We start from the raw sequence: 25376 nt of genomic DNA, 5'->3' as shown, positions 1-25376 counted from the left end.
CACAGTGGTTCAAAAGTTCAGATTATTACCTTCATCTCCGTCCACGGTGACGGTGATCCTCTTGACTGAACTCACTTTCAGGTCTTGAGCTGAAAGACATAAAAACATCTTTATATTGAGTGAACAGATTGCATTGGTGTAATGTCTGATCTCATATTAAAGGTGCAGTAGGTGATTGTCTGCAGAAACATGTTTTGTTTTGCTGGTTGAAAGTCTCTTCACATTCCACTAGTAATGATTAAAGTAAATGATCTAAATGTATTTATATATATTTTCTGGGTGAGGCATAAGACAATAAAATGTTAATCCAATTAAAATTTGTTGTGCCGACAATTCCCATAATTCTGAAAATTAGCCAAAACTGTCTGGTAGCAATTGTAGATTTGTACATCTGCAGCCGTTCACGCAGATCCACCGTTTGCGCCGTTTGCACACGAGAGAGAGAGACAGCAGTAAAAACAAATGCTGAATCAAAACTTTTTCAAATCCTGAATCAATATTGGAGTTTTGCACGCTGGAGGAAGGACGACACCATGGCTGAAGTGTTTCTGTTAGACAGGTCATCAACTATTTTAGTCACTCAGAGCTGATGTAGATTGTGTTATGAATGGGTTATATGCACAGAAGTGTTGTTCAGCCACTGAAATCTCCCAGTGAAAGATTGATGAGACTATTTTCAGTTTCATAAGGGCCTTTTACAGCATCAATAAATGTAGATTCTTTATTTAGTTCAACATCAAAACATCAGTAAATAGTAGGGGTGTCAAAATGAATTGTTTCTTTGGTGCAGACGCGGACAATTCAGTATCGGTTCAGTAATAATCATAACCGTACTGACATCATTCATCTCATTTGTGCTATGTCACTGTAGCTTACTATGGCGAGGGAGACGAGCGCGAGTGTTTACAACGCTCCAACTACTTAAAAACGCAGAAACTGTGCACACTTTCACAGCGTGTGTGTTTGCTGGACAGTCTTTCACTGACACTTACAGCAGAAGCCCCTATTTCACTGCGATTGAGAGAATGAAAGTGAACTCCATTTCTCTCTCTCTCTCTCTTTTCTCCACCGCGTCTGTCACGGATAAGCTGTGATCGCCGCTGCAGGGTTGCCAGATGTAGCTGACTGATTCCAGACCAAAAACTATGCAAACTCGCCGAAATGCAAAAACAACCATCTAGAAATCTGGAGGCTATCATAGGCGGTCTAAAATGGAGGATGGTGGGGGGGAGGGGATAGCATAGCATCTCTTGGGGAGATCAGGAGATCATAACCGGTTTATAAGTGAAGACCGGGGGGTGTTGATTTGGTTCTGTAGAGGTGAACATAAGCAGGGGGAGCACGCAGATTCAAAACTGCCCAAATTTTCTCTACCCGACTGTCTTTTTTTACCCACACAGTCGAACTGAAAACTGCCCAATCTGGCAACACTGCGCCGCTGTTGTTTATCAGTGTCACTCATCCGTGAACAGCACCTGTAAAGTAAAATATAAAACTGTGTATGGAAAGCATCATCAAGTAGGGATGACTGACGTGAAACTGACGTTTCGACACAGTGTCGAGATCCCGAAGCGCAAGTGTTTCGAAACACTGTGCCGAAGCATGATCCGAAACACCCAGGTCACGTGACTAAAGTGTTTCGAAACACCTGGTCAGGTGACTAAAGCGATTCAAACCATCGATCAGTTCAGAAGCGTTTCGAGACTTGGAGAATCTGCATTTGACTGACAGGGTCATAAGTAAGCTTTTGTCACGTATGGCCAAGTGGACTGTGAGTGTTTATGTTGTTACAGTCTTCATCTGACTTTTGGGTTAGAATGTACAAATTGGGTTAGAATGTACAAATACTCCAAAATCGTGATTTTATATATTTTAATCATGTTACTGTTTATGGTGTAGTCTAGATACAGCTGCAGATACGCCATCAATTTAACATAATTTTTGTAACTGTAAAACAATAATATTTTTACAGTACTGTGATGGTTGGGTTTAGGGTTGAGGTAGACGTTAATAAAATACAATAAATGGGAAATTTAATGAATAATATAAATAATTCTTGTTAACTTCTGTCCACAACTGTATCTGATTTAGCAACAGCCCTGTTTTATGACCAAAACAAGCCATATTTATTCACAAAGTGTTTATTCGGATGTCAGACCAATGTTGAAACAAAACGATACACAAACAAAGCATCACTAACTGATATTAAAGCATTTCAAAATAACTGTATCAGCCTGGTTTCGAACCAACAATCCCCACATGGAAGTCTGGAACCCTAACCACTCCACTACATCACTTGAGGATTTGAACTTACAGAGTGGGGTTTAATACCTCAATTTGCTCAACTGTTCTTCGCTGAAGCTGTTCCAGTGCAATACATAAAAATGACCACTAGGCGTCACTGTAGAGTGGGGTTTCGAAACGTTTTGAAGCTTCGACACATTTGCTTCAACTGTTTCAGTGTTTCACGAAGCCTCGCTTTGCCCACCACTATCGTCAATGCACCGAGATATTGAATTGAACCGAATCGATGATATGATAATCGTACCCGAACCGTGAGACCATTCACACCTCTAGTAAACAAAGCCATACTATGGAGCTTATGATATGCCAAAACAATCTGAATTTGAATTGTGTTAATTTGAATTACTGACAATTGTGATTTAATAAAACTAAATATTATATGGCATTTAAAAAAAGTTTTGAATTTCTTAACTTTAATATTGAACATCTGATATTTAAGACAACTGAATTTTTAAGCCAGATTTATTATGTATTTTTTAACTTCAAATCTGAATTCATAGACTGCAGATATTGGGTTTGTAAAAATACAGTTTCAAGTTTTCAAGATATTCAGAACGTCAAGATCAATATTCTAAACTTCTAAACCAGAAATTCAGATTTTGCAGAAAGTAGGTCACAATTCACAATTCAGACTGTTTTGTCATATTATTAGCTCCACACTATTCCACCTAGCCTGCTTTACTGAGCTGAAGTTGCTTTTATATTCACATTGGGCCATTTTTGAACAATGACAGCCTGTGACGCGCCCCCTATAATGTTCATTGCTACACTGAATATTCGCTCTGAAGTAGCATGTAAGTATAGTTTATTAATAAGTGTAATTCCTGCACGCCGCCGGCCAAACACCAAGCATACAGTAGTGGCTTTAGGACAAAGCGTGGGAGAGAGTGAGACCAGCGATCCTTGCATGCATGAAATATTGCACATTATGACAAGTTCTGCTGCTACACAACTGAAAACGTCCAACATATCATACAGTTTTTATTGGGAATTGTAGTATTATAAAGGAATGTAGAGTTTTCTAACTGGAGAATGACATGATCTGGTGGTCTACTGTCATCTTTAAAGGCGTTCGTGTTTCAGCCATAGTTCTCAGTCCAGCTACGCTATAGTCAAATCACACATAATCAATAACTTGATTCAAAACTCACTTCACTGGTTTGAAACTCTTAATTCAGGGTTTGAATTAAGTCCTTCTGTGAAATAGTTTGGCTTTAATAAAGCACTCAACATATTTCATCATAGCTAATAAGCAGTGACAAAGGCATTGCATCATAACATTATTATCAGGGAAATTACAAGAAGAACTCAGATAATGTGACACGGTGGCTCAGTGGTTAGCACTGTGGCCTCACAGAAAGAAGGTCGCTAGTTCGAGTCCCAGCTGGGCCAATTGGCATTTCGTCTTAGTCCCTTATTTGTCAGGGATCACCACAGTGGAATGAACCGCCAACTATTCCAGCATATGTTTTACACAGCGGATGCTTTCAACCACAACCCAGTACTGTGAAACACCCATACACACTCATACACTACGGCCAATTTAATTAATCAATTCACCTATAGCACATGTGTTTGGACTGTTGAGGAAACCGGAGCACCCGAAGGAAACTCAAGCCAACACGAGGAGAACATGCAAACTGACCCAGCCGGGGCTCAAACCAGCAACCTTCTTGCTTTGAGGCAACAGTGCTAACCACTGAGCCACCATGCCGAAAGTGGGCTTTTTGATATAAGAAATGAGAATTACTTTAGCTCTACATGGAATAACAGAGATGACCAGCCATCTTCACCAAAACTGTGAGATACAGATAGAGTCAAATCAAATGGTTTAGATTTGTTATGCAAAATATTAGTATTTTTGAAATGAAACGTTCAGTGGTAATCAAATGATTTGTCCATTAAAGGGATAGTTCAGCCAAAAATGATCATTTACTCACAGTTTAGTCGTTACAAACCAAACCTACATGAGTTTCTTTCATCTGTTGAACACAAAGGTAGATATTTTGAAGAAAGCTGGAAACCTGTAACCACCGACTTCCACTGCATTTCCTTGTCCTACTACAGAAGTCAATAGCCGCGTTTCCACTATCGCGCCTAAAGCGAGCGAGCCAGGGCGAGCCAAGGCCAGTCGCGTTTCCACTATCACTTCCGGGGCGTAATCGGGCCAAAGCGGGGCTTCCTTGGGGCCAGCGTCCGGCCTTTTTCGGCCCGCCGAATACCTTGGGCCAAGGAGGGCCAACTGGGGCTTCGGGGCGGGGTTACGTACAAAGGCGGAGTTTTCCTGTCAGGTAAAGAGGAGACAAGATGCTTTCTTCCCTTACATTTGTTTTGCTCTTTTGCGCCTTGCAGCCAAAATCTGTGTTCGAAGTAAATGCCGCCGAACTCGAATGTCCTTATCCAGGAATCGCTGTCTGACCTTACACCAACAGACCACAAACAGTAAAAAAGCAATCGCTTCGGTGTTCTCCATCTTCCAGCTCTCGTAGTGATGCCAGGTTGTGTTTGTGGTTATAATTTGAGTTTTTTGTTCCCGCTGAAGTGGGCGGGTTGTGTGACGGGTTGTGTGACGTTTGATTCGGGGGACGTTCTGGGGGCGGTGTTTGCGTGACGCGCTGCGAGCAACTAGCACGACAGTGGAAACGCGACATGATTTCGGCCTCATTTCTCAACCTCCCGGGCTATTGGCCCGGCCTGGCCCGATTAAAGCCCTGGCTCGCACTGGCCCGATAGTGGAAATGCGGCTATTGGTTAAAGGTTTTCAGCTTCCTGAAAATATCTTCCTACGTGTTCTGTACAAAGAAAGTCGAATATGTTTGAAAAAAATGAAGAACAGAAAAATGATGACAGAATTTTAATTTTTGGGTGAACTATCCCTTTAAATATAGCTAGCCCCTACTGAAAAAACAGCTTGAACCAGCCTAGGCTGGGTGGTTTTAGAGGGGTTTTGACCACTTCCAGGCTGGTTTCCAGCCATTTCCAGCCTGGTCTTAGCTGGACAGGCTGAAAAATGACCAGCTAAAACCAGCTTGACCAGCCTGGTTTTAGCTAGACACAGCTGGATTTGGCTGGGCTCCCAGCTTGGATCAGGCTGGAAATGGCTGGACACCAGCCTGGAAATGGCCAAAACCCCTCTAAAACCAGCCTGGTCAACCTGCTAAAACCAGCCAACCAGCCTAGGGGTGTAGGGGTGTGTTCCTGGTGAAAACACAGCAGTGTATTGTCCAAGTGTTACAACTTAGTTTGCTTAATCTCTTAAATAAATTACTAATTGACAATGCAACCAATTGATTCGAGCTAAGTGTTTGCATTTCTGCAAATGAAAGCGAACTGTGTGGCTAACCTGGAGGCACAGACGTCTGCAGCTCGAGATATACTTCATTCTGCTGCTGTACCAGAGCATTAAAGCTGTGTGTGAGCGGCTTTCAAATCTAATACACTTGTGATTAACAATTTCAAGAGTGCTGACGAGAAGTCTACTATGCAGCATCAGAATTTCAAATCAGTTACAAAGCTTGCTCAATCATATAATCATAATGCTAAACCAATCAATCACTTGAATACTGGATTGATGTCTAGTTTAATGTATAGCTTACATGTTGCAGATGCTTTACTATGACATACAATGATCCTTACTCAGGTTAGACACTGAATTTCAGTTTAACATGAATGAAAATCATACTTTGATGGTTCGATTTGCATAAATGTCCAGATCACATATTATTCAGAACTGTTTTATAAAGCTTTTGTCTATTAGAGGTTGGTAAATTGGTGTGTTAATAAATAATAGTACAAAAAAGACTGACTGTGTTGTATTTGTATATCCCTCAGTCTCTTTTTGATTGCTAGTAAAACATAATAATTATAGTAATAATATGGCATTACTCACACATCACAAGATAATACGAATACAATTGCTGAAATTACTGTTAACAACTGTAATAACCCACTGAAATACAACAGAAACATAATTGCCTGGTTATTAGAAAGTGGCAGATTATTTGTGTATTTAAAAGAAGTAATACAGCCATCTGGGATGCTCACTATTAGGGATGCAACGATGAACCGATTTCACTACGAACCGCGCTTTAATTCGTCACAATTAATTAATCGTAAAGGATTCTCAACACTGTGTTTCTGCACAGTACAAAATTGTTGCAACTAGGGTTGAGTCGATAGACGATGCCATTGTCCATAGCCGATGGCCGATAGACATCACGATGCTGAGCCGGCATCGCGATCCTCCGCCTCGCAAGTCCGCTAGCGAAAAATACAGACAGGCCCCGTTTACACGTCTCAGTTTAAAATGCCATTTTAGAATGAAAACTATCCACATCCACACTGGCGTTTCATCTAGCATTTCTGAACAGCCCTCCACTGACAACACACATCACGTGACCACACACAGAGACACAGACACACACGGTCTAGACAGCGGGTTCAGGCAGTCAGCAGGTTAGTACACTGCTTCAATATCTCGCTTTCACGCTTGTACTTTTAATTTTAGTGAAAACCTCAGATACTGTTGGTTGTGCACCTTTTTTACCAACCAAGTTTGTGGACGCCATTATAACAACACAGATCACTCTGCCTATTCATGAGTCCAATTGACAGGTGGTAATTTGTGCGTAACTTATCTTTATTTATTTATCATTTGGTTATGGGTAAAACAAAGACCATGCAGGTCAGGTAGTTGAAACTGTAGGTTATAAATAATTAATTTGTTATGAATTAATTAATTATTCATAAATAAATAATTTACCGCCACCTACGACGACGATGCCATCGTCCAACGGGATGTTTCACATTAGACATCGTACAATGCCAAATTGGTCGACATCGCCCAATCCTAGTTGCAACTAAACAAAGCTACGCCAACTGTGTGCTAGTTTGAAGTTCTGAGATTGTACACAATAGGAACGCACACTGCATTAAAGGCAGAGTATGTTGTTTCCAAGTTCATCTGACCGTTCAGCTTCATACTGAATGAACAAGTTCATAAAATAGTTGATCAAAAGTGCCTTTCAGACAAAGTTTCAGCAGCCTTTGACTAAATTTATTCTCTTTAAAAGTAGGGTTGGGTACCGAAACCCGGTACCATTATAGCACCGCTACCTTTGTAACCGGTATGTACTGGATCAAATCAGCATATGAATTTCTGTGCCTAATTTCAGTGCCACTGGTGCTGCGACAAGGACGTAAGAAGAATCAAGGGGTGCATCAAAGGCACACATAGGTACACGCTGTCACACCATCTCTAAACATTTAATTCTAAACAACTTTTAGGAGTACGGGCAGGCGATGTCAGGCATTTGTTCTCGTTGCTTTGGGTTTGGACGCACGCAACGCACGTAGTACAACGCATTCAGTGAGCGAGAGCGACTCTCTTCAGATCAACACGTATGATCGCGTTCATCAAATTTGCTTAAACTAAGCATTCCAAAGCATATTTTACAAGCAAGGATTCTGACACTGCAACCTGAAGCAGATGCTTTACAAAAGTTGCATGTAAGGGGGGAAACAAGTCAAATTTAATGACACATTTGCTTCGCGAAATGCGGAGGGATTTTTTTCTTTCCATTTAACGTGCGGTATCAAATTCCATTAAAAGAGCACTCTTCCACCAGTCCCCGTGTCAACAAGCATGGCCCCCACTCTGGCCCCCTTAATTTCGACGCATATTTTTGTGTCAAAACGCCACGGAGAAGCAAGATCAGCCATCGGTGGCAGACTGCGGAGTTATGACCGAGGCCTCTCTCTGCTAGCTCTAGTTGTCTCTCGGGCACTTGCTCCTGTGCGCACTTGCTCTCTCCGTCTCTCTGCGCACATTAGCCTAACTCCCCGCATTCATCAGAGGTTGACGCCCAAATTGACGCAGGTAATAGTGATTTTAACACTTTTAATATAGGAAGTCAATAACATAATAGTTTACCTAATTTCTATATGTACTTTTTTTTATCTTTCCCATGGTGACAGTCAGAGCATAACATTTTATCAGTTTTACACCCTCCCCCCCGCCCCAAGTTTCTCTGGTCTAGAACCACCACTGACTATAACATGTAAGACAGGATCATGAAAAGAACATTCAAAAAGCAACTCCTGTAAACACCTTGATCATATTATTGTCTAAAGTTGCGGTCACACTGGGCTTTGTGTGTGCGAAATTCTGTCGTACGGCGCTACGAAAGAGGGCGGGATTAAACAAGATGATTAGACATTAAAAAAGCAAGCGATAGCTCCATGTTTTACATTTCTGTCCAGAGAGGTCCTGTTTTGATCCTCGATTGGTCTCACGCAGTCAAGTGATGCGGTTTCGGCAGCCCACAACAAATGTGGAAAGTTATCGCGTATCATATTTAACAAACCGTTTACTTCGAATTTGATGTAATTTTGTAATTGATTTTTGTAATTGAATATTAATCAGATGATGTCATTACGCTGATGTGCCGTCAGCCAATCGTCGCATTGCTGATCATGATTTCGAGGATCGATAGTTCAGTCCTTCACAACACACGCAGCGATCTCAGATCAGTTCATCCAGACATTGTAATCTGATTCGCAAACTAGTTTAAAAAACCAAATTAACCAGAGATCAGTTATCAAGATTAACAGATCCAGGATCTGCCAAATCATCTTAAATCATTTATTATCTTTAATCTTCACCAGCACATGTATCCTCTGTTAGAAAGTAATTCCACCATTACCAGTTCATAATAGTCCAAAACGCGATGATAATAGCTATACATGGCAGTTTGTTCATGTTTGTTTGTTTTTTCCGTCTTGTTTTTTTGTGCGTCACTCTCGCGATTGTCTGTTTCTGAAAGGAGCGGATGTCAGAAGCACTTCAATGATCACACGCACGTTATTATCATGAGCTAAAAAAGTTTGTTATTTTAAATATAGAAGCGCACGTGAGCGATCACGAGCTTTCTGGAGAAAGTGAAACCGCTCACACTTTTAGACGCCTCGTAAAACAACAACAGGACACGGCTGATTTTGTTCTTGGCTTTATGGCTGTTCGTCAAGAAGACGACAAGTTTGTTTGAGCTCGGGTTGACCCTGGCTTATTATTATATGTACAGCATTATGGTGTAATGTCTCGGCTGTGTATTTAAAAATGGCGGTTTCTTCGTTTTCATTTTCTGGCTTGTGTATGCGCTAGTGAGATTTCTCTGTGAACCAATAGCATTCAGCTACGCATCTAGCTCTGCCTTGTCATGCTAGGTACCCTTTGCAAAGGTTATCCAAAAAGTGGTACGGTACGGTTTATGTACCTTTTGCCAATGGAAACGACCTTAAAAGTGTATCGAACCATACCGTACCGTACCACTCAGTGGAAACGGGCAATTAGATGTTTATCAAACACAAAATTGTTTGCTGGAATTTTACCAAAACCTAAAGATTCAGTAAAAGCAGAACAAGCGTGATGCACGTCTATCTTTCCCTTTTGGCGCTTTGCTTTCGTGGCAGTCACCTAGCAACAGCTGTACACACAACATTAGCTTGATGACGCAAGCGTACCAGGGTTCAGAAGCAAAAAGGACAGTGTAAACACAAACCAGCCGAGAAGTTGGGATGAGGGGGCACAATGGAACATGGATTCAGACCAGGCAATTGAACAAAGTGTGAAAGCACCCTAAAAGTGCTGTGATTCCACTCACTAACTTTCTTTCGGCTTAGTTCCTGATCCATCAAGACTCGCCACAGCAGAATGAACTGCCATTTATGTTGTATACATCAAATGCCCTTCCAGCCCCCACCCAGCACTAAAAGTACACTAACTCGTGAACCCCCAGTGCTGGAAAACACCCATGCACCATCTCATTCACACACCACGGCCAATTTAGTTTATTCAATTCACCCATCACAGTCTTTGGACTGTGAGGAAAACCAGAGCTCCAGGATGAAACACAGGGAGAACATGCAAACTCCACACAGAAACAGTGCTGGGATCTGCTTGAGACGATTTGTTAACTTCAACCAGACTTAACTGAATTAACCCAACCCCCATCCCTTCATCCCCACGCCCTCATACCGAAACCCCGCCCACCACAGACATGCCAGTAATGTCAGCACAAAATGATTGACAGACAGTGCGCGTTTCTGATTGGTTAAAACAAGGACGGGCCGCTCCCTCATTCTTGTTGCCGTTTACAGAGCCTGGCTGTGACAGAGAGACAGTTGTGATTAGTAAAGACAGCCATTCAATGATAACTCCTAGGTAAAATAACTTATATGTGTGGTATTTAGACACAAAAACATGATCCATACGCGTTTATATAACGAGCCAGTGTCTCTTTGAAAGAGAACAGAAGCGAACGAGGAGATCCTCGCTTCTACAGGCGAACTCTCGGAGTTGAGGAGTCAGCATTACAAATGAGTGAAACAAGCAGAGTTAAACTGTGAGAGAAAGTTAATGTCGCTTTGATAAACTACAGGAGTCTGCGTGCACGGGTTCGCGTAATGTCGACTGCGCTACAGCATTATGACGCCATTTCTGTGCCACAACAACTGCAGTCGCTTGACATCGACATTTTTATCATTGCGACGTTCAGCGCTGGTTTAACTGTACAAAGGAGCTAAATCCGCCGCCCCGCTTCTATTATAGCGAGCCGTGTCGACTTCGAGAAGTGGGACGACCGCGACATTGCGATTTCGAATGTAAAGCCAAACGGTCCCGATGGAGAAATGCAAGACGGTGAAAATCACAAAGAACTGACACGCTTTTAGATGTTTATATGGAGGCGACAAAGCTACAAAATGCTGACGGCTGGTGTGCAACACGCTCAACAACACAATGAGCCTTCCCGAACAAGGTCAACCCAAACAACTTGCTCCGATCGGGGAAAATCAGACTTGTTTTCTTTCGACATCATCATCATCCTCACGTCAATTGAATGAAAAACAATCGCGTCGCGTTGAGCCCTAATGACAATGTCACACCAAACAATAACTGTCGCGTTCGGGCTGTAACGTCCGTGCCGTCGACACACACCGATTATCAGTGCGAAATGTAACGTTAACAGTCTCCGTCGCAACTAGAGATGAAAATGGGCTTGCTGGGGAAACTGTAGCCTGCCTCGCCAGCCATTTCGGCTCACGCTCCAAAACGACCCACGGCTCGGAATACACACATGAATTCGCGATGATATTAAGATGAAAACTGCAACGATGTTGATTCATTCGCACCACAATCACAGGAGAGTTTCCGAAGAGCAAATATTACAGCCGCTGCACACACACACACACACACACACACACAATAAAATCACAATGCAAACATTCGTCCTGTCAGATTTCATCGCTTATTCCGTCTAAATATCTCCTCGGATCGCACAAAGCCTTACGTAAGGGATCCAACAAGGCAGTGTTTCCCCCCACATCAGCTATTTGATGCCGAGCAGCGAACAGAAAAGTGCTCGAGTCTTTTCGCAAATTCCAACACAACATCTGCTGATACAAGTGAAGCCTGAAGTTGCCCAGTCTGCTAATAACAAACTAATAAAGGCGAACAAAAAGTCTCCCGCTGTTTAGATGCACTATTTACATCGTAAAGACGTTTTCTTTGAAAACAAGGTTACGTCTCGTTGTCAAAACACTGCGATTAAATTACATTCTCACATATAACGCGATCATTTAGCTGAATATTGAGGCTCGATGCAGCGTAGTTTTCTTTCGATCTCCGTCTCCATTAAGACTTTATCTGGTCAACATAATGTCCTACCTGATGTAGAAGACAGGTCGCGGTGTTCCTCCGTTGAATTAGTAATCCATTGGACAAATCATCGATGATCGATGCTGGAAACGTCGTCCGAAAATATAGGAAAGGTGTCGGGATGCGAATCCGACAAATCGCTCGTCAGTCGCACTCGTTTTCTCCGTGTAATAATCCTCTCTCTTTCTGAAACGGACTGAAGGATACACAAACCGCCCACTGTGGACACCGCGCGCGCTGATTGGCTGTTGCACTCGCGTGAACCGCCCCGCTAGTTTTCTATTGGATGGTATAATCGAAGGAAAGCGTTTTCACCGCAAGGATGCACGGGACTTGTAGGTTCTGAGCTTGACTCTCGTGTTCCACAGTCACCAGGGCAATGAAGCACACAATGATGACTCAAACTACATTTCCCAGGGTTCAACAGCGAGTGGGGAAATACATCCAGGCCCCGCCTACTTTCACGCGCCTGCTCTTTGCGAGGAAAAGTCGAAAGGTTTTCTTTGAATAACAGACAGAAGTTTGATTCGAGATGCTCTCCATTATTGTTTTCATCTTTCTACTCAAACTCATCGATTACTTAAGCTTAGCATTGTTTATTTTACTTAAAGTAATTGAGTAGCGGTTGTACAGGTATAAAGATTGGTAAAAACATCAGCATTCAGCCAAGACATCTCATACACATCTGTATGCTAATGAATTATAAAGAGATGAGTTATAAACAAAAAGATGCATCAATCATCAAAACAATTAGTGTAAATTAGCTTTAATTTGTGTTTTATTATCCATTCATTCAATTTATTCGGCTTAGTCTCTTTATTAATCAGGGGTCGCCACAGCGGAATGAACCACCAACTTATCAAGCACGCTGACATGGTGCCGTAGCACTTCAGGCTGTCCAGAGTTCGAATCCTGGCTTAAGGACATTTCCCTTTCTATTGCACCCTTTCTATTTTTATTTATGTTTTTTATATCACTCAATCTTCTTTTCTACATTTTATCTCAATGTAAGCTTTGAATTTTAAATAATTAGATGTCTTAAAATGAATTTACAACTAAAAATAATATATTTCTAATAAATTTGACTCCATGATTAAGGGTGGTGGATATTTTTTTCATAATACTATTATTACGTAACATTACATTATTATAATTATATTATATTTTATTGTATTATTCATTCATTTTCTTTTCAGCTTAGTCCCTTTATTAATCAGGGGTCACCACAGCGGAATGAACCGCCAACTTATCCAGGATATGTTTTACGCAGCGGATGCCCTTTCAGCTGCAACCCATCACTGGGAAACACACATACAGTACGGACAATTTAGTTAATCAATTCCCCTATAGCACATGTGTTTGGACTGTGGGGGAAACCGGAGCACCCGGAGGAAACCCACGCCAACACGGGGAGAACATGCAAACTCCACACAGAAATGCCAACTGGCCCACCTGGGGCTCAAACCAGTGACCTTCTTGCTGTGAGGCATTTGTGCTTCCCACTGCGCCACCGTGACGCCCTATTTTATTGTGTAATGTAATATTTAATTATGTAAACAATTTATTTGTTTGACTCTCACTAAACAAAATATGATAGAAAATGATGTTATATATAGTTTATAGATATAATTTCTTCTTTTAGATATTTATTGGGGGTCCTCAGATGTCCTGGGACCCTAAGCGGACACTTACCTTGCTTATTAGTTAAATTCACCCCTGCGTGCAGCCGCAACCCGATACTGGGAAACACCCATACACACTCTTTCACACACACACACACACACACTCATACACTACGGTCAATTTAGTTCATCCAATTCCCCTATAGCACATGTGTTTGGACTGTGGGGGAAACTGGAGCACCTGGAGGAAACCCACAGCAACACGGGGAGAACATGCCAACTGACCCAACCAGGACTCAAATCACCTTTTTGCTGTAAGGCCACAGTGCTAACCACTGAGCCACCGTGTCGTCCCACAAGAAGTTTTTAATGGTTTTAAATATTCCAGTTTAGTATGATGATCACATATTCTTCTCAGTGTTTTAATACTAAAAGAACAGAATATGTATGAAGCTTAATTATGACATTAATATGTGTTATGCTGGAAGATGCAGCTGGATGGGACTTTTAGAACAGCTTTAAAAGGCCTATTAACATTTAAACTATTAACAAAAACTTGTCAAGCATATTAAGAACAAGAATCATTTGATGACATGTGAAAAAAACACAATGTATTACCCATTTGTCAACAAAAAGTTTTTGTTTTATTCATTCATCTATCTATCTATCTATCTATCTATCTATCTATCTATCTATCTATCTATCTATCTATCTATCTATCTATCTATCTATATATCTATATATATATATATATATATAAAATCCAATTCAGGATTATCACTTGTTATTCTTAATACTTATAGGTAGGCCTATACTGAATCTGCACGAGCAGAATCCCACAGATTTCCACAGATTTTTAACCCATTTTTGATTCTGTTTATTGTGTAAATGTATATAAATCTATATTTATTCAGCTTTTAAATCAATTTCAGTATACTTATTCACTAATATGAAGGTATTCATATGATTTATTTACAATACAGTTAGTAAAATAATATTTTCTGTCTTTCAGTAGAGATATTATATGAGAGACTTGCTTTGTTTACCAAATAAAGTGGATCTAATTGGATTTGCATTGTAAACATTGAATAAAAGTTAAAAAGGTGTTATTTTTTATTTTATATATTAAGGTTTTAGTATACTCCCAAAATAATTCAGCAAAAATCTGCAGATTTTTAACAAAATTCTCCGCAGAAATAGCAAAAAAACATCCGCAGATTCTGTCTGGCCCTACTTATAGGTCAGAATTAGTGTTTATCCATTCATTCATTTTCTTTTCGGCTTAGTCCCTTTATTAATTCAGGGTCGCCACAGAGGAATGAACCACCAACTATTCTGACATATGTTTTACGCAACGGATGCCTTTCCAGCCGCAAACCAACACTGGGAAACACCAGGGGGAGAACATGCAAACTCCACACAGAGATGCCAACTGACCCAGCCGAGGCTTGAACCAGCGACCTTTTTGCTCTGAGGCGATTGTGCTACCCACTGCGCCACCGTGACGCCCCAGGATTAGTGTTTCATGCTTACATAAATATATCTGTACCACCAGATGATGTTAGTACATCACACATATTTTGACATTTTATTAAAAAATTAAAACAAAGCATTTACACATTTGAAAACACATAAAAGCATATATTAGCTTTCCCTGTATATGAAAACACTTTCACCACATTTTAATTTACATAAACACCGAAACGAGACCACTCACTTTTGCATCCCCTATCATTCAGCTTTATATCCAGGCTCAAGTTCCATTAGCATAAGGACATACACAGTCAAAATAACAGAGTATGTAACAGGATAATTTCAAGCACTATATTTTTCTCCTGTTTAGTTACTGTTTGTTTAGAATTGTTTTGTGTTCACAATAGAAATGTAAAAAGAGTCTGTAAAGCGACAGTGGTTTCACCTCTTCTCCCCCTTGGGGTTAACATCAAGATGGTATAGTCCAAGCGGCCATACCTGTTGCACTATTGTTTGAGCGGTCTTTTCCACCTTTTTCCTTTAACTAAAGATGTATGCTCTACCTGTTCCACATTGAACTTGGCTCTGGTCATAAACAACACACACAAATACATATTTAAGTTTAATTTTAATCATATGTTTTATTTACTGATGTAAAAACAGTTTGTTATGTTGTAGAATGCTATTTTTGTTGACAGTGTAATGGTATGAGCTTAAGCTGCCGATCTGTCACAAACATAATAACATTCTCTGTGCAGACTCAAAATGGTGTCCTCTCGTCATTTACAAAACAACGCAGAGTAAAAGAGAGTCCGGTTACAAGTACATACATTAAAAAAGATATTTATGGCAATACATCCTCTTAAAAGAATAATACCGTGCTTCAATACGCCTAGGATGTCAACAAAATTATGATGTGTGAGTCAATTTAGACAAAATAATCGTAAGTTGCTTTGAATCAAAAGCATCTCCTAAATGAGCAGCGCTGTGTCCCAATTCACATCATTCATTCATTTACTTTTCAGCTTAGTCCCTTTATTAATCAGAGGTCGCCACAGCGGAATGAACCGCCAACTTATCCAGCATATGTTTTTCGCAACGGATGCCCTTCCAGCTGCAATGTATCACTGGGAAACACCCATACACACTCACTCACACACATACACTATAGACAATTTAGCTTACCCAATTCCCCTATAGTGTATGTGTTTGAACTGTAGGGGAAACCGGAGCACCCGGAGGTAACCCACGCCAACATGCAAACCGAAATGTCAACTGATCCAACCGGGACGCGAACCAGCGACCTTCTTGCTGTGAGGTGACTGTGGTACCCACTGAGCCGCCCAATTTGCATAATATCTGCCCTCATAGTGTTTGAAGATAGAATAAGTATGTCCCAAACTGTAGTATGCTGAAAAGAGTACGCCAAAGATTAGTGTACACCTTTTAAAGTGTAAACAAAGACTGTTATTAAAGTGTAAACAAACTACAAACATGGCCGACGTGCGAGACCAACCGTCAGGTAGAGAAGCTTCAGTAAAGTTGTTTGAATGACAATTTTTAATATCTAGCCCACTGAAAATAATCAATAATTCACCAAGCATGTTATATTTCATCTGCAAATACAATGTGAACTTATATAAAGACACGTTTAGGCATAACCTGAATGCATAATTATCCATAGATCTGAGGAATGGCTGATTAACCTGCTGCTGGATCTCCAATGAGGTTGTTAAATAGGAAAATAATGTGGATGATGTGTTGAGATTATTGACAGGGGATGTATCCATACAACACAACAGTCTGTTAATGAGGAATAGTATGTCCCATACACTTCTGTTACACACTCAAAAGTATATAGCAAAGAAGTTCATGGGCTACTTTAAGAAGGTAGTATAAGTATGCTATAATAGGGACGCAGCAAATTAAATGTAATGTAAATGTTATTATTTTAACTATACAATTCGACAAATACATAAATATTGGTTATTTGATATAAGTAAAAAAAAAAAAAAATCAGGCTCCGCCCACTCTCAGCGCATGCGCTCTGCAGACTCCATGGCGTATTTAAGCGCGAACAGCAGCGATGAGAGATGAGCTTCCTGTCAGACTCAGGCATGACACATCAACCGAAGGCTCTCTGGCGCGGCATAAAAACACATTCTGCCTTCATATAACGGGATATTACAGCCTTAAGGATGATAAGGGGTCGTTTTAAACGCGTTATAAATGAGCTGTGAGTCGAAGTGGAGTTAAATAGCCGTCCTTGGCTAACTGGCTAATGCTAGCGAGCTGGCTGACGGTGGAGAAAAAACTGAAAGCGGAAGAGTGACGTGCTGGATTACCGAGGCGGAAGTAACAAAGCGCAGATTTTCCTTCTGAAAGGTGGGTGGGACATCACTGTTTTACTCTGCTTTATTTAACTTTATTTGTTTAATGGCTGCGTGTATTTAATATAGAAATAAGGATTATTATTATTAATAATAATATTGTCCTTGTTATTGGTAATTATGCATTTATAACATCAGTAATAAGTGACAATAGCATCCATTTCATTCCTTTACAAATAATAATAGTAATAACTGTAATTCTCAATTAGCCATCTTATGTAATTTTAATTCTAAATGGGCATTATGATATTTTAATTATTGTTATTAAGCACTATATTATGTCTTTATTCAGTTAAAACATGCTTTAACACATTTTAATCTGTTTTTAACATGAGCTATTCCAGCGTTATGGATTTGACATTTGCAGTGAAATCTCAAAACATAAGTTGACAGAGGAAGTATATGTTAACATATTGAAATATCTCTTTATATTTTTCAAAACAACTAGCCACCGAGCTATGGGAGCAGAAAATATCAATCTGTAAACATGTTTAATATCTTAAATGTGGAAAACTATACAAAAGCACGGACATCCCTCTTAACTGAGTGCTCAGGCAAAAAACGCAAAAGGTGCACATTAAATATTCATCAAAGGCGGCAACACCAATGCTCCAAAAATACAAATTATTCAATTAAAAAGGCTCCAAAAATACTAATTATTCTATTATACTAATTAAAAAGGCTCCAAAAATACAAATTATTCAATAAAAAAGGCTCCAAAAATACAAATTATTCAATAAAAAAGGCTCCAAAAATACAAATTATTCAATTAAAAAGGCTCCAAAATACAAATTATTCAATAAAAAGGCTCCAAAAAACAAATTATTCAATTAAAAAGGCTCCAAAAAACAAATTATTCAATTAAAAAGGCTCCAAAAATACAAATTATTCAATTAAAAAGGCTCCAAAAATACTAATTATTCAATAAAAAAGGCTCCAAAAATACTAATTATTCAATAAAAAAGGCTCCAAAAATACTAATTATTCAATAAAAAAGGCTCCAAAAATACTAATTATTCAATTAAAAAGGCTCCAAAAATACTAATTATTCAATTAAAAAGGCTCCAAAAATACTAATTATTCAATTAAAAAGGCTCCAAAAATACTAATTATTCAATTAAAAAGGCTCCAAAAATACTAATTATTCAATTAAAAAGGCTGACACAAAGTGTGTGTAATGTTACTCACGCTTTGTGTCAGCCTTTTTAATTGAATAAATTAGTATTTTTGGAGCTTTGGTGTTGTCGCCTTTGAATATTCTTATTTTAAATGTGTAAAATAAACAAACGTTATTACGAAAAAAAAGTCTGCGAGTTTACAGTATACAATATACTTTGTAGAATTTCTGTGAATGAAACTGCACAACCCAAACGAAACGATGCTATTGAAAAGGAGAAGAGTCGGCTCATTATAGAACAAACATGATTGACTATTTGATTTAACGTTTATGAGGAAAAAGCTTCGTTATATTTGTGACACCTCTCCGTTTTGGATGTGACGGATGTGAAATTGCCACTTGTGTGACTTTGGTAAATCAAATATAATTGTTTGAAAACACTGACAGAGACATTTTTGAGTATTTTTAAAGCACTGTAAAATACAAGCCTACACTAAAAAAAAAAAAAAAAACGTGGAAGATTTTCATGGCGAGGTTGACATTTGCATAGAATTGCTCGTATCTATCTATCTATCTATCTATCTATCTATCTATCTATCTATCTATCTATCTATCTATCTATCTATCTATCTATCTATCTATCTATCTATCTATCTATATATATATATATAAAAATTTTCTTGGCACACTTTGGGTTCATTAGTACCAATTGAGCATGGTGTCAACGCCACAGCCTACCTGAGTATTGTTGCTGACCATGTCCATCCCTTTATGAGCACAGTGTACCCATCTTCTGATGGCTACATCCAGCAGGATAACACACCATGTCATAAAGCGTGAATCATCTCAGACTGGTTTCTTGAACATGACAATGAGTTCACTGTACTCAAATGGCCTCCACAGTCACCATAACTCAATCCAATAGAGCACCTTTGGGATGTGGTAGAACGGGAGATTCACATCATGGATGTGCAGCCGACAAATCTGCAGCAACTGTGTGATGCTATCATGTCAATATGGAGCAAAATCTCTGAGGAATATTTCCAGTAGCTTGTTGAATCTATGCCATGAAGGATTAAGGCTGTTCCGAAGGCAAAAGGGGGTCCAACCCGGTACTACTAAGGTGTTCCTAATAAAGTGGCCAGTGACTGTATAATTTGTTTTTACTGGTGTAAAGCATTTTGGTCAACCTTGGTTGTAGAAAGGTGCTATATAAATATTGATTTATTAACTGAAACTATAGTAAGCATATCACAGGCTGTTACTGAATGAATGAATGTACAAATATGAAACCAACTTTACCTCAGTCTTCAGGAAAGGTGTGTGCTGATCTGTGCTGTAGACATGCTGGCATCATCCTCTTTCATCTGACATCTCCAGATCTTTGAATATATTCAGAGTGATACGATCAAAGAAGCTGCATGGCCAGGGCTTTCTGTGTACTTTGGCTTTATTTCTGCTTCAGGAGTGACAAAAACATTTACAGTCAGAATTATTCTCCTGTAATTTTTTTTTTTTAATATTTCCAAAATGATGTTTAACAGATTCAGGAATTTTTCATAATATTTCCTATAATATTTTTTCTTCTGGAGAAAGTCTTTGTTTTTTTTCAGCAAGATTAAAAGCAGTTTTTAATTTTTTTTAAAACCATTTCAGATCAATGTTATTAGCCCCCTTAAGCAATATTTGTTTTGCATTGTCTTGCCTAATTGACCTAATTAGCCTGGTTAAGTCTTTAAATTGCACTTTAAGTTAGGGCTGAACGATATTGGAAAATGTGACATTGTCTTATTTTATTTTTTAAATGTTGTGATACGAGTACAGTTTCACCACATGGTTTGAATAGCACTATTTGACTGTTCTCTATGGAGTCATCCTAACAGTATTCAGGTACAGAAAATAATCACAATGAAAAAAAAACTTCTTTCTTTGATCTGTTTGATTGCATATGTAGTGTAAACCTTTATTTTAATAACATGAGCTCAAAGACATTTTATGTTTGTTTATATATATATATATATATATATATATATATATATATATATATATATATATATATATATATATATATATATATATATATATATATATATATATATATATATTTATTTATTTATTTATTTATTTATTTATTTATTCTTTTTTAACAAATTGATCTTATGAACTGTATTCATCAAAGAATACAAAAAAATTTAATTGTATAATTTCCAAAAATATATAAAGCAGTTTAACTATTTTCAACATTCAGAATAGGATTGGGAGATGTCGACCAATTTGGCATCGTACGATGTCTAATGTAAATCATTGTGATGGATGATGGCATCGTTGTCGTAGGCGGCGATAAATTAATTGTTTAATTCATAATGAATTAATTATTTGTAGCCTACCGTTTCAACTACCTGACCCGCGTGGTCTTTGTTTTACCCATAACCAAATCATAAATAAATAAAGATCAGTTACACACAGATTACCACCTGTCAATCACTTTTTCTGCAGGACTCTGGCATGAATAGGCAGAGTGATCTGTGTCGTTATAATGGCGTAGACAAACTTGGTTAGTAAAAACGGTGCACAACCAAGAGGAACCAACCAACAGTATCTGAGGTTTTCACTAAAATGATTAAGTACAAGCGTGAAAGCGAAAAAGTGAAGCAGTGTACTGACGCTGTGACACGTTACCTGATAGATTCAAAAGACCAAAGAGTTGTTAGATAAAGTGACAAGATTAATTAAATGTCACATTTAACAGTGGTACATCCTTCATAAACTGTCCAACGTGCACTGCTCTCTGGGGTTTTGTGCCCAGCAAATTTTTATTTATCATCAAGCTTGTCAGAATGATCTCTGCAGGATTGTGGTACACAGAAGACTTGACTCACTATTGAATCGCACTAATAAATGACATTTTGTCGGGGTATTTACATTGAAAAGTTAATGTAAATTCTAATAATATTTCATTTTTACTATTGTTGGTTAGCGTAATAAACTTCCTTCAGGTAGATCCTAAATCAACTGTGAGAAGTTTTAGTTATCCAATGTAGTAATAATAATTAAATGAATGTATTTATTAACAATGAAATTAATATCACCTAAGATTAATAAATGTTTTATTTTAAAGTAACTAATTTTAAATGAACCTTTCTGTACATAGTTAATGAACAAATCCTATAAAAAAAACCCCACATAATTTACAATGTTGTAGGCCAAAATAACTGTCAGAATAACATTCACTTTATTTAGAAGTGCCCACAATATTAATATTATGTATGTTCATCATCACAACATCTTGATTTATTGAATATCGGCATATGTCTATTACACCAACAACAACTTAATACATGAATCACCTCACGTCACAGTCTCAGAAAACATATTTCTAAATGTGCCGATGACTTGAAATTTTCCCCAGATGTTGGTAACCACCAAAGAAATCCAATTATGCAAAGACAACAAATCGAATTAGTTTACAAGTGAAGTTATGTGTAATAAAATAAAATGACACTGGGGAAAAAGTATTGAAGCCATGAAGAAAGAGAGGTGTAGCGATAGCCCAGACAGCAGCTGCAATGTCTCAGTAGTTCTTCATCAACCCTCTGCTCTTCCTCAGTGTAAATGAATATCAGCTGCTTCAGCCCAACATCAACATTAGCAGGAGGACGAAGATGAAACCAGGGTGGACATTTCAGCAAGACCATGATCCAAAACACAGCCAACTCTCAGATGATTTCAGAGAAAGAAAATCAAGCTGTGGAATGGCCCAGCCAATCACCTGAGCTAAATCCAATAGAAAATAGAAAATAAAGCTCAGATCTGATAGATGAGACCCACAGAAGCATCAAGATTTTGACTCTCTGTTGAAGTCTGTGATAAACTCACACCTGAGCAATGCATGTGACTTCATTCTCCATATGAGAGGCGTCTTTGAGCTGCCATCATTTAAAAAAGCCTTTATTTAAAAGTATTAAACACATTTCAGTAGTTCAGTGCTTTCTTCTTATGTCATTGCATTATTACATACTCATTTTTCAGATTTGTTTTTGTTTTGTTTTTATGTTTGTATTGTTTGGTTTTTTTTTTTTTTTTAATCAAAATCTGCTTCAATTCCATGTCAACATCTCCTTTCGAAATATTATTGCCAGGAAAAAACATGCCTTGTTCAATGCTCATTTTCCCCACTGTTTATATTTTGGACTTTGCATGAAATAGGTTGCTGATGTGGTAATAAACAAACAATAAATGCTTTATTTTATGAAAACTCATCATGCATTGCCTTTTAAAAGGTAGATTCAATTAAGATCTACTAAAATAGATGACTTGTTCTGGAACAAATTAAGCCCTGCTTACTGTGGGAAAACCCCAAAGCCCCAGAAACCGCATGCATAATGCTGGTTTACAGGAAGTAATGCAAATCAAATTAAAGACAACTCGGGCGAGAATAATTGGCTGTGAAAGCGTAGCGTTTATTCAGAGCTTCTGCAGGAGAGTCAGGCTGTGTTTTCACTCTCGCTCCTTTCTCTCGCCAGGTTTCTTTGTGGATAAACGGTGGGATGGATGAAAAGCAAAGAGCCACTTCTGAACGGATTCTTCTGGAACCGTACAAGTATTTATTACAACTGCCAGGTAAGGGCGTCTGCAGGGTTTTGGCTGCATGTAAATGAGTGCCAAAGGAACTTTTCTTATTAGATTATTATATAACGAGCGACACGGTGGCTCAGTGGTCGCCTCACAGCAAGAAGGTAACCGGTTCGAGTCCCAGCTGGGCCAGTTGGAGTTTGTGTGGAGTTTGAATGTTCTCCCTGTGTTGGTGTGGGTTTCCTCCGGGAGCTCCGGTTTTCCTCACAGTCCAAACAAATGCGCTATAGTGGAATTGATGAACTAAATTGGCTGTAGTGTATGAGTGTGTGGGTTTCCCAGTACTGGGTTGTGGCTGGAAGGGCATTCGCTGTGTAAAACATATGCTGGATAAGTTGGTCATTCATTCTGCTGTGGCGACCCCTGATGAAGGGACTAAGCTGAAGGTGAATGAATGAATAATAATTTATGCAGATGCACCGATGCAATTTTACCTAATAAAATAACCCCAACCATTCTGAAATAATGAATTCTTTACAAATGGCTATTCAGTCCGTATGAATACAATACACTAAATATTAACTAAATATTGCAGTGTCATTTTTGTGCAATAGATCATGCAGCACTGGTATATTTGGATAAATTTGGGTTAAAAACTTTTGAAAAGTCCTTAAAGCATCAAAGCTTTATGTATATTAAAAATACAGTAATGCAGAAATATCATAATGTATCAGTGCTAAAGAATCAGCTTGTAGCTTGATTCTCTAAAAGCTTGTCATGTTAGGGTTGGGTGATGTCGACCAATTTGGCATGGTACAATGTCTAATGTGAAACATCGCGATAGACGATGGCATCGTCATCATAGGCTGAGATGAATGAATTATTTGAGTAATTAATTAATTCATAACGAATTATTTGTAGCCTACCGTTTCTACTACCTGACCCGCATGGTCTTTATTTTGCCCATAACCAAATGATAAATAAAGATCAGTTACACACAAATGACCACCTGTCAATCACTTTCCACAGGACTCTGGCATGAATAGGCAGAGTGATCTGTGTCGTTATAATGGCGTCCACAAACTTGGTTGGTAAAAAGGATGCACAACCAACAGGAACCAACCAACAGTATCTGAGGTTTTCACTAAAATGACTAAGTACAAGCGTGAAAGTGAAAGATTGAAGCAGTGTACTGACGCTGTGACACGTTACCTGATAGATTCAAAAGACCAAAGAGTCGTTAGATAAAGTGACAAGATTAATTAAATGTCACGTTTAACAACTACACTGAGACGCCATCCAGGGGTACATCGTTGATGAACTGTCCGACGTGCACTGCTCTCTGGGGTTTTGTGCTCAAAGTACCCGCTGCCTGGAGCTCAGAAACTACAACGCATGACCGAGAGAGTGTGTGTGTGTGTGTGTGTGGTCACGTGATGTGTGTTTTCAGCAGTATAGTGTGGAAGGAGGGCTTTTCAGAAATGCTAGGTGAAACACCAGTGTGGATCGTTTTCGTTCGTTTCAAAAATGCCATTTTAAAACTAAGACGTATAGACTAATTACCTGTTTGTAAACATTCAGGATGTGCGTGCAGCGAGGTTGCAGAAAAAAACGAGAGCGCTAGCATCTAGAGCGAGGGAATGACATCCGATGTGGGAAGAGTTTGTTGTTGTATTAGAGAAGCTATGTTGATTACATATTATATATATTATTTACATAATATTTCAGCGTATTGTAACAGCTCGTCACCCAGTGATAAGGACAGTGATTCAGCAATATTAACGTTAAAGTGAGCAGTGTTCGTCTGACAGGTCCATTTGCGATAGCACCCTCCCAAAGGATAATGGATAAGACGAAATGTCCAAGCATCCAGCCCCAAATATACAACTGTCTCATTGAAACTCCAAGTGATTTTTACGAGAAGTTAAAGGCCTACAAGTCTTTGGATGCCTTCAATGTTGTTCTGTGTGGTCATGTGCAAGAAATAATGTTCCATGCTTACCAGATTCAAAACTTTGTAGTGCTAAAAAACGAGATTATGCCATAGACAAGGAAAGAAGACGGAGCTATACAAGGCCTGGGTAATCATCAACAAGCAAAACTACTAAATTCTGACAGCAAACGGCACCTCTATGACAGAGTATGGGAACTTACACTTTTGCATTTCATTATGAGCATTCAGT

The 25376-nt window shown here is 38.8% G+C and overlaps 2 protein-coding genes across 2 annotated transcripts in view; one reads left to right on the top strand and one right to left on the bottom strand.

Moving 5' to 3' along the window:
- Positions 1–12193, bottom strand: part of arid4b (AT-rich interaction domain 4B) — a 159693-nt gene extending 147500 nt beyond the window's left edge. Inside the window, exons 1-2 of the mRNA XM_056470555.1 lie at positions 12029–12193; positions 30–89 (exon numbers count right to left, since the gene is read on the bottom strand). Coding sequence (XP_056326530.1) covers positions 30–35 — 6 coding nt within the window. The 5' untranslated portion in view covers positions 36–89; positions 12029–12193. The remainder of the gene's footprint in view (positions 1–29; positions 90–12028) is intronic.
- A 4988-nt stretch (positions 12194–17181) lies between these two features.
- ggps1 (geranylgeranyl diphosphate synthase 1) overlaps positions 17182–25376 on the top strand; it is a 44988-nt gene continuing 36793 nt past the window's right edge. The window contains exons 1-2 of the mRNA XM_056471179.1: positions 17182–17499; positions 23145–23241. Of these exons, the coding sequence (XP_056327154.1) occupies positions 23169–23241 (73 nt within the window). The 5' untranslated portion in view covers positions 17182–17499; positions 23145–23168. The remainder of the gene's footprint in view (positions 17500–23144; positions 23242–25376) is intronic.

This window comes from Danio aesculapii, chromosome 13 (genome assembly GCF_903798145.1).
Source record: "Danio aesculapii chromosome 13, fDanAes4.1, whole genome shotgun sequence".
Lineage (NCBI taxonomy): Eukaryota > Metazoa > Chordata > Actinopteri > Cypriniformes > Danionidae > Danio > Danio aesculapii.
The sequence above is the reverse complement of the archived record's forward strand: the minus strand, read 5'-3'. Positions and strand labels throughout refer to the sequence as shown.